The sequence below is a fragment of the Panthera pardus genome, unplaced genomic scaffold (genome assembly GCF_024362965.1).
Source record: "Panthera pardus isolate Hobbes unplaced genomic scaffold, ASM2436296v1 HiC_scaffold_12, whole genome shotgun sequence".
Taxonomy (NCBI): Eukaryota; Metazoa; Chordata; class Mammalia; order Carnivora; family Felidae; genus Panthera; species Panthera pardus.
The window spans coordinates 3522703-3532904 of record NW_026526677.1 but is presented as its reverse complement, the minus strand read 5'-3'; the positions used below and the strand labels follow the sequence as shown (position 1 = coordinate 3532904).

At 51.7% G+C, this 10202-nt stretch overlaps 1 protein-coding gene across 7 annotated transcripts in view; it reads left to right on the top strand.

Moving 5' to 3' along the window:
• The first annotated feature begins 2784 nt into the window (after positions 1 to 2784).
• The window catches only part of PPFIA1 (PTPRF interacting protein alpha 1), a 90692-nt gene continuing 83274 nt past the window's right edge, over positions 2785 to 10202 (top strand). For 4 of the 7 annotated variants that reach the window (XM_019415275.2, XM_019415279.2, XM_019415274.2 and 1 more), the window contains exons 1-2: positions 2786 to 2989; positions 4232 to 4495. In XM_019415275.2, coding sequence (XP_019270820.1) covers positions 4232 to 4495 — 264 coding nt within the window. In that variant the 5' untranslated portion in view covers positions 2786 to 2989. Of the gene's footprint in view, positions 2990 to 4231; positions 4496 to 10202 lie in introns of all 7 variants that reach the window. The other 3 variants (XR_002071504.2, XM_019415283.2, XM_019415280.2) reach the window with 2 other exon arrangements.

Here is a 10202-nt window from a genome sequence, read left to right as displayed (position 1 = left end):
ACAGTCTCTCCTGCTTACCAACCTCTTGGCCTTCAGTTTCCTCATCTGCATGATGAGCAGGACACAGGGACAGCCACGTGGGGGAATTACTTTAAGAACTGGGTGAGGGGCGTCTGGGTGGCTCACTAGTTGAGGGTCCGACTCTCGATTTCAGGTCTGGACAGCGCAGAGCCTGCTTGGGATTCTCTCTGTTTCTCTCTCTGCCCCTCCCTCACTTGCGCGTGTGCTCTCTCTCTCTCTCTCTCTCTCTCTCCCTCAAAATAAATAAATAAAAAGAACTAAATGAGCTAAACAAGTGAAACGGTTGTCTTTGTTTCTCTTCCTGTTCACTGATCACCACCTTAGCAGGAACACACGCGAAGCCCAAACAGGGTTGACTCTGGTGACTGAAGTCACCAAGCCCAGGGCCCCTACCTCTCCCACAGGGACTGGATTACCTGGGCAGCACTGGAGACCCACCGATAGAATGCCTACTCTTTGGTGTTCCCTCCAAGCGACCACTCCTTGGTCCTAACAGTCCAGTGACCGGATCAGGAACCAAAAGCCTCCAGTTCCCTAATGGCTCCAGTTCCGAACCTGCTCTAAACTAACTGGGTGCCTGTGGGCAAACCCTTTTTTGCGTCTCCGGGCTTTGGTTTCCTCCTCTTGAACGGGCGGCCGCATCTTCTGCCAACCACCCCCAGTTCAGAGCTTCCCAGAACCATATTGTCACCCCACCCTTCATTAGGCTGTTTTACATATTCTAGAAAAAATTTTAATGTTTATTTTTGAGAGATCAAGAGAGACAGGGCACTAGCGAGGGAGGGGCCGAGAGAGAGGGAGAGAGAGAGAGAGAGAGAGAGAGAGAGAGAGAGACACAGATCTGAAGCAGGCTCCAGGCTCTGAGCTGTCAGCCCAGAGCCCGACGTGGGACTCAAACCCACGAACTGTGAGATCATGACCTGAGCCGAAGTTGGTGAGGTGAATTCAGGAGTCGAATGCTTCTCTGACTGAGCCACCCAGGCGCCCTGAAAGTGCAGAGATTTCATCAGTCTCTTTTTGGGGGCCATTGAAGTTGTTTACAATTTTCCTCTGACTGGTTTTGCCATCTGGGGGAGATGAATGAATGCATGCATGTAAATGGTGAAATCTGGGATCTCACTTTCCTGGAGCTGTACCAATCGGGCTTCTCCCTTCTGTGCCTGGGAAACTACTCATCCTTCCAGATGCAGCTCCGATGTTACCTCCTTTGTGAAGCCCTTTCTGTGATGCCAGCTGAAGAGTTGGTTCTTGCTGACTGTGGGGTCCGGCAGCACTAAGTTACATACTTGTAACATGACATTTGTAACAGACATTGTGATGGTCTGTTTCTCTTCTCCCCTCCAGGCTGTGAACTGGGGGAAGCAGCATTTTCAACAGCTCTGTGTTCCCCAAACCTGGACCATGCCTGGCTCAGAGTGGTCTGCACCTGTTCATGAAATGAACATTCCACTCCGCTGAACTAAATACTGGCATCGTGTCGATTTCTTGGGAGACAAGATACTTCGAGTGTGGTGCAAATACTGGCTGGATGAATTAAGCTGGTGCACTTGAGGAGAGCTGGAAGTTTCCCTCTGCTCCAGACCCTGGGTCGGGGGTGCAAACTCATAATTATGTGTGGTCAATGTTTGTTCAATGAATGGATACGTGAATGAAAGAAAGGTGTGGTTCTGGACCCAAGGAGATAAAGCCCATAGGAGGCAACGCCCATTCTTGGTGAGCTCACAACGGGAACGGAGGCATCTGCCTTAGAAGGGTTCACGGGCTCCCCATGCCAATTTCACTTAGACTTGGGTTAGTTCAGGGGCTCCCGGCTGCCTCCCCACGGGCAGTCAGTAGCCGGTGGCGCCCCGCAGCAATGCTCTGACCTTTTGCCTTGTGAAGAGTTTGTGCTCCAGGCGTCAAACTGGGAAGGGGGAGGAGCATCTGCTTTAAATTGTTAAAGATGTATCTATCATCCTCTGCGTCTGCAAGATCTAGCGCGGCACTTGGCTCGTAACAGGTGTTTTCAAAAGGTTAAGTGCAAACCGTGAATATGAATAAGGACAAGGATGAGAATGACCACCCTCTGATTGTCCTTGAGATAACAGCCGTGGGGCAGGTCTGTGTCATTTTTCCATCCTGCAGATGAGGCGCCGAGTCCCAGCGGGCTCTCCTGAGTTGCCCAGGCCCACACTGCAGGTTGAAGCACGTGCTGGGAGTTGAACCAGCTGGGCCTGGTTCCAGAGCCTGCACTCCCCGCGCAGCGCCCAGGAGCCTCCGCATCCTGCGCGGCCCGCCTGGGCCTCCGCAGGTATAGCAGGTAAGCCTCGGAGAGGGGGCCCTACATAGAAACCGCGTGTCCTTGTGCGTCCTGTGTGGCTCGGTCCCCAGGAGCCGCCGCCAGCAGGTGACTCGCGCCTGGGCGCGCCGTCCGGTGAGGTGTGTGGACGTGGCGTCTGGGAAGGGTCTGGCGCAGAACCTGATGCACAGAGGACGCTCGGTAACGGCCTTCGGCGTCCCCGCGGCTGTAGGAGGCCACGTGGAGCAGGTGCCCTCGGGGAGCCGGACCTCAGCCCCGAGCCGCGGCTCCCGCGGGGAGACCCCCTACCTGGGCAGGGGCGGGGCTCCGGCGGCACCCAGCCAATCGGCTCCCGGGAGGCCCGCCCCGCCCACCCGAGAGGGCGGCGCTTGCGCACTCGGCCTCCGCGGCTCTCCTCGCAGGGGGCGGGGCCGGCCTGCGGCGCTCGGCGCTGACGCCACGCCGACGCGCCCGACGTCGGGCACGTTGACGCCGGCGACGCGCAGCCGGGCCCGCTCCTCCTGCGCTCCGCCAGTGTCCGGCCGCGGGCCGGCCTTAGTGACTGGGGGCTGCGGGCCCGGGGCCGGCGGGCGCGGGCGCGGGCTGCCTTCGTCGGGCCCCGAGCTCGCCCGGAGCGAGCAGCCGCCCGCGACCGCCGCGGAGCCTCGCCCGCTCCCGCCGGCGAGCAAGGTAAGGGAGCGGGACACCGAGGCGGGCTCGGGGCGGAGCGGGGCCGAGGTCGCCCCGGGCGCCGGCCCCCTCCCCGCGGCGGCTGCTCGGCGCTCGCTGTCAGCCCCCGCCCCCCCCCTTTCCCCGGCCGGGACCCCCGGCGGACGCGCCCCGAGGGACGGGCTCCTGCGGCCGCGCGCCGCTCCCTCCCCTGACCGCGGCGCCCCGGTGGCCCCGGTCACTCGGTCACCCCGGCGCCGGGCGCGGGGCCCGAGGACCTGTGGCCGGGAGAAGCAGCGACCCGGGCTGCGCTCCGGTTGTCGGCGGCTGTCGCCGCCCCGGGGTCCGGCGGCTCTGCGGCGCCCGGCGCGGCCGCGAGTGGGGCGGAGGTCGTTGTCGCCGTCCGGCGCGCAGCCCTGGGCATCGCCTTGTCCGGGGCGCAGCCTCGGGAACCGGCCCCCCGGCCCTCGTGCCGGCGTGCGGTTGGAGACCCTTCGGAGCGGCTCGTAGTCTCCCCTTTCACTTTTCCTTCCTTCCTGGCCGCCCGCGGCCGGAGCGACCTGCTTCATTTGTGGACGTTTTCTTCCTCCTCTTCTCTCTCTCTCTCGCTCTTTTTTGTTTCTGGCTGTTAACTTACGTAAGTTAGGTCGACTGGCCGTTGCACGTTTGCAGCCGTTGAAAAACACCTTTCGCGGCCCTTAAGGAATCCGGTTCCTTTTAGCGCTTCACCAGATCCAGCCCGAGAATTCGGGGAGCCGTCAGCCCTCCTCGGGAGCTGACTGCACACATTCCTGTAAGATGCCTGATGGATTTTGTACTTGTCAGGTTTACTGGCTGTATGCTCCTTCTGTGCTCTTCCTGAAAAATGATTGGGTGGCACGGGTTTTGACTTTTTCTCTCCCCCCACCGGGAAATCGGGAGAAAAAAAAAAAAAGTTTACAGAAGCACAGTTGTTTTCAACAACTGGAAAGTACAGCTTTGCAAACAAAATACCACAGGGTTTGTCCTTTAGGGGAGGGGTAGGCTTGGGTCTTTACCCCTAGGCTGGATTATTGTCCGTACAGACGTGTTCATCTCGCGTGCTCTGGCACTTGGGCCTTGTGTTTTCCCGGCTTCTCGTCTGTTCGGAGCATAACAGCCAGCTCTGAGAGTAACGAGGCCGCCAACCTTTCAGTTATTAGCTACAGATAGCCGTAAAGTTGCAGCTTTGTGGGAGCCTTTAGTTTGCACTTGATGACCGTAGCCTGGGTCTTTCATTTCAAGATGATGTGCGAGGTGATGCCGACCATCAGTGAGGCAGAAGGCCCGCCCGGAGGAAGCGGGACCCACGGGTCGGGCTCCCCTTCGCAGCCGGATGCAGATTCCCACTTTGAGCAGTTGATGGTGTCCATGCTGGAGGAGAGGGACCGTCTTCTGGACACGCTGCGGGAGACTCAGGAAACGCTGGCGTTGACCCAGGGGAAGTTGCACGAGGTCGGTCACGAGAGAGATTCCTTGCAGAGACAGCTCAACACTGCCCTTCCACAGGTACGGATGCTTTTCACCTGCACCCTCTCAGACTTTGTCCTTCTAAACGTTGTGTCCCGGTATCGGCTTTCGTGGTGTTAATATCTTGGGTGAGTGTCGTGCGTAACCATCTGTGAAGTGGTGGCCCTGGTTTTCGTAAGTCACATTCGGGCAGAGTTGACCCCCCGGCGGGGAACAGAGTCCGCGGTGCTCTAAAGTCAGGCGCTTTACTCTGTGCGTCTCGTAACGCTTGTCCCTTTCCTCGGGAAGCGGGAGGAACCGCGGAGACGGGGGACGCCGCCCTAGAGATTTTGGGAAAGGGCCGTGAGGCAACCAGGCTGCGTGGTGCCTTCTCTTCTGTCATCTCAGGCCATTTCCTGCCGCACGTGTACTTCTCCCGGATTTTGTCACAGATTCCCAATTTTCTAATGAAATTTAATGGACAGACTGGCTCGATTTCCCAGGAAGGATATTTTCACAGGCCATCTTTATACGAACACCCGTGTTTTATAAGCCGAAGTTGTTATGGGGGCTGTGAGACTGAGATTAATTCCTTTGGAACTTTCCCTGTGGCTGATGCGAATCGTAAAGCTTGAGAGAACACTGAAGTTGTTGGTCTGAGTAGATTACCCCGGGCCTGGCGTTTCGTGGCTTTTTCTGGCGGAGCTGAGCCAGGATGTAACGGTAGGTGAGGGCCGAAAGCGTCGCCCAGGCAGGCGGAAGGTGAGTGGCACCGAGCGTGCGGGAGGCACGGGGGCTGCTTGGGTGTTCACGCACCGTGTTGGTGTCCCTCGGCTCGCCCAGGAGCCAGCATACACGCGTGTGCGGGTCTGCAGTGCGCAGGTAGTAAATGGATAATTGCTAGCCCGAATGCGTTTCTTGGCTGTGGTCCGCTCTCCTGAAAGACTGATGAGCCCAACGTTTGCATTTCCTTTTTAGCAACGATAATCTGACGTTATTCCTGTGGCGCTCCTTTTCTGCTGGGGCAGAGAACCGTCACGGCTTTCTCACAGGAGCCTCACAAATCATCTGGGGTGTCTAGGCCAGGTTTTATTTCCGCCAGCTCAAGAGCGCAGGCCAAGTGAAGCTCTACCAGGATTTCGTTGGGCTTGTACGTTTTTGTTTTTCGTAGTTTTGTTTCTTTGTTTTGTAATTGTATTTGTTTTAGTGGAACTTGAGGTGGTGCTCCGAAGTGCATATGAAGTGCTTCTGTGTTTGAGCAGCTAGATTTTTGGAAGGCTGAGCACACACCACATCACGACAGAATGGAAGGGACAGAGGTGGTCACACCAGGGGGGTGGTGACACAGTCGCTCAGTGATTTGTTTTGAGCCTGGGAGCGCTTCGCTGAGTGGAGAATGCAACGGTGGCTTCCCACCTCCCCTTCTTCCCCCCTCCCTACCGCCCTACCTCCCCACCTGAGGACCTCCCCACTACCCTGCCTCCCCCCCTCCCCTGAGGACCGGAGACCAGCATTTCAGAAACACGGGAACCGTTGAGTAAACTTGTTCCGGACCTTTCCCTCTCCTGATCCCCGTCTCACGTTTGGCAGCTGATAGTGTGGGCGGACAGGTATGTAAGTAAAGTGAGTGCACTTGTGCCGTGGGCGCGTTGTGTACGCGAGTAGTAATACTCTAAAAAATTGTAACTGTAACACAATCAGAAAAATTCACTGAAATGTACATTCGCGATTGTGAACTTTTCACTCGGGGAACGCATTCTTGGAACCACCACCTGGATGAAGAAATGGAACCTCACCGCGCTTCCCAGAATTCCCCTCCCGCCCACTCCCGGCCAACGTCCCCCAGAGCTAACCACGGTCTTGACCTTCACCAGTGATTGCTTTGGCATGTTCTTGGCTTCGCGACGAGCTCACCCTTCAGCGCTGTGCGTGCGCGATGCTCCCGCTTGCCTCGTGTGGCCGTGCCGGTCCTCCCCTGCCGTCGAGGGCCCGGTGTGCGAGCACAGCACGGTTTATTCTTTCTCCCGCGGGTGCTGCGGTTTGTGCAGAGGCTGCCCCGCGGATCCGCGTACATCTCTGTAGGGTGTGCTCGGCGGAGCGGGGCGTGAGTGGTGGCACGTGTGTCTGTTCCCCGCCACCAACGGTGCGCGGGCGCTCGGGGCTGGCTGATGCCTGCTGGTGCCGGTTCTCGTGTGTGAGCTGTGTGCTGGGGCTCAGGTGCCGGGAGGTGTGGTGTGAACGTGCTGCTCCCTCGGGACCCGCCCCCGTGTGCTTCTGGGCCACTTGTGGGTTTCTTTTGTGAAATAATTGCCTTTTGCCCATTTTATGATTGGGTTGTCTGTTTTGTTTTTTATTGATTCGAAGGAATTCTTTCTATGTATTTTGAACATCTGTGAATGGCAGATGTTTTCACATTCTTGTGTGTGTCTGCCTTCCATTCTCTCAGTGTTGCCTTTTGGTAACTTTCTTTTGTTTTTTCCAAGTAGTATGACCATTTTTATGTTTCTTGCCTTGTACTGGCCAGGGCCTCCGGTACAGTGTTGAACGGAAGTGGTGAGAATAGGTGTCCTTGTCTCCTTCCAGATATTGGAGAAAAGGCTTTCGGTATTTTTTTTTTATTAGCATGGTGATTTTTTTAATTAAGTAATTTTTAAAAATTTGCATCCAGATTAGTTAGCGTATAGTGCAACCATGATTTCACGAGTAGGTTCCTTAGTGCCCCTGACCCATTTAGCCCATCTCCCCTCCCACAACCCCTCCAGTAACCCTCAGTTTGTTCTCCATGTTTATGAGTCTCTTCTGTTTTGTCCCCTCCCTGTTTTTATGTTATTTTTGCTTCCCTTCCCTTATGTTCATCTGTTTTGTCTCTTAAAGTCCTCATGTGAGTGAAGTCATATATTTGTCTTTCTCTGCCTAATTTCGTTTAGCGTAATACAGTCTAGTTCCATCCATGTAGTTGCCAATGGCAAGATTTCATTCTTTTTGATTGCCGAGTAAGACTCCATTGTGTGTGTATATATATATATATATATATACACCACATCTTCTTGATCCATTCATCCATCGATGGCCATTTGGGCTCTTTCCATACTTTGGGCATTGTCGATAGTGCTGCTATAAACATGGGGGTACACGTGCCCCTTCAAAACAGCACACCTGTATCTCTTGGATAAATACCTAGTAGTGCAATTGCTGGGTCGTAGGGTAGTTCTATTTTTAATTTTTTGAGGAACCTCCCTACTGTTTTCCAGCGTGGCTGCATCAGTTTGCATTCCCACCAGCAGTGCAAAAGACATCTTCGCTCTCCACATCCTCACCAACATCTGTTGTTGCTTGAGTTGTTAACGTGAGCCATTCTGACAGGTGTCAGGTGGTATCTCATTGCGGTTTTGATGTGTCTTTCCCTGATGATGAGTGATGTGGAGCATTTTTTCATGTGTCGGTCGGCCATCTGGAGGTCTTCTTTGGAAAAGTGTCTGTTCATGTCTTTTGCCCATTTCTTCACTGGATTATTTGTGTTTTGGGTGTTGAGTTCGATAAGTTCTTTATAGATTTTGGATACTAAGCCTGTATCTGATATGTCACCTGCAAATATCTTCTCCCATTCTGTCGGATGCCTTTTAGTTTTGTTGATTGTTTCCTTTGCTGTGCAGAAGCTTTTTATTTTGATGAGGTCCCAATAGTTCATTTTTGCTTTGGCTTCCAGCAAGGTGATCTATTAAAGTTTACTTATTTATTTATTTAGAGAGTGCATGGGGTAAGGGCAGAGAGAGAAGGGGAGAGAGAGAGCATCCCAAGCTGACTCCACACTGTCAGCACAGAGTCTGATGTCGGGCTCGAACTCACAAACTGTGAGATCATGACCTGAGCTGAAATCAAGAGTTGGACACTTAACTGACTGAGGCACCCAGGTGCCCCAAAGCTTTCAGTATTTTACCACTACATATGACACCTGCCGTGGCTTCATTGGTAGATACTTTTACCAAAATATGAAAATTCTCCTCTATTTTTAGTTTCCTAAGTTTTTTTTTTTTTAATCATCAATTAAATTATATTAAATTTTCTTAAATGTGATTTCTCCATCTTTTGGGACAAGTTTTTTTTTTTTTTTTTTTATAATGTTGTGGTTTAACTTAGAAATGTTTTTGTCCTTCTAGAATAATCCCAAGAATATGTATTCTCTTTTCACTGGATTTTATTTGTTAATATTTTGCTTAGGATTCTTGCATCTGTATTCACGAGAGATGTGGGTCTTCAGTCGTACTTTCTGGTACCAGCCTTGCTGGGGTTTGGGGTTAAGGTTGTGCTGCTCTCATAAAACAAGGGAGGAAGCACACCTTGTGCTTTCCCAGAAGAATTTTTTTGTGTTTACTTTCTGGAAGAATTGGTAGGCAAAACCTGCTGGTGCAGTTGTGAGAAGGTTTTTAATTTCAGATGCGTGTTTTTTATTGTAGAAATATGATTTTTCTGATTTTATATTTCTTCTTATGTCTGTTTAGATAAGGCATTTTGTTTTCTAGGAATTTGCTCAGACCACCCAGACTTTCCAAGTAATAAGTGTAGTTTATAGTATCCTTCCTATCTGCAGCATCTGTTGTGATACTTCCTTTTAAAAATTCTTGATACTGGTAATTTGTGCTTTGTCTCTTTTTCAGAGAACCAACTTGGGTGCCCTTTTGATTTCTGCTATTTAATATTTGTTTTCTATTGAGTAAATTTCTTGTCTGTTTTTTCTTCTGTCTGCTTTGTATTTGTTTGCTGTTCTTTTTTCTAGTTCTTGAACTAAATATTTAATTTGATTTTTAGCCTTTATTCTCTTCCAGTATATGTATTTTATTTATTTGCCTGTTTGTTTATTCATTTTAGAATGAGAATGTGAGCAGGGGAGAGAGAGGCAGAGGGAGAGAGAGAGAATCTCAGACAGGCTCCTCACTCAGTGCGGAGCCTGGCTCAGGGCTCGATCCCGTGGCACTGAGATCATAACCTGAGCCGAAATCAAGAGTTGATCACCAACCGATTGAGCCACCCAGGTGTCCCTATGATATGTGTATTTTAAAGCTGTAAGTTTCCCTTTAAGCACACCTTTATTGATCTCACAAGTTTTGATAAGCCAGAGTTTTATTGTCTTTTATGTGAAACTATTTTCTAACTTTCATTGTGGCATCTTTTTCTTAATTCATAACAATTTTTAGGAGCATATCGCATCTTGATGTTTAGGGGGATTTTCTCGTTCTCTTTGTGCTGATTTCTAGCTTAATTCCATGAAGGTATCTGTCTCAGTGTTTTTGGGTGGCTGTAACAAAATACCATAGGCTGGCTGCCTAATAAGCAACAGAAGCTTCTTTCCTATAGTTCAGGAGACTGGGAAGTTCTCAAGATCAAGGCGTCTGCAGATTCAGTGTCAGGTGAGAGCAGCTTCCTGGTTCATCGACAGCCTGCTTCTCCCTGTCCTCATGTGGTGGCAGGGGTGACGGTGCTCTCTCAGCCGCCCATGACTGGTCACCACCAGAAGTCTCCCTGTCTTCATACCATCACTTTGGGGGTGATGAATTTTGGGAGGATATAAACTGTTAATCTAATGCAATCCCTAAATACGCCCTGCAGTATTTCAGTCCTTTGGGATGAGTTGACTTTCCTAATGGCCTAGCATATATTCATTTTCATTAACTGTTCCTTGGGCACGTGAAAATAATGTGTATTGTGGGGAATGCAGTATTCTATAATTATAGGTTAGATGAAGTTTGTTAATGACGTAGTTCAGATTCTA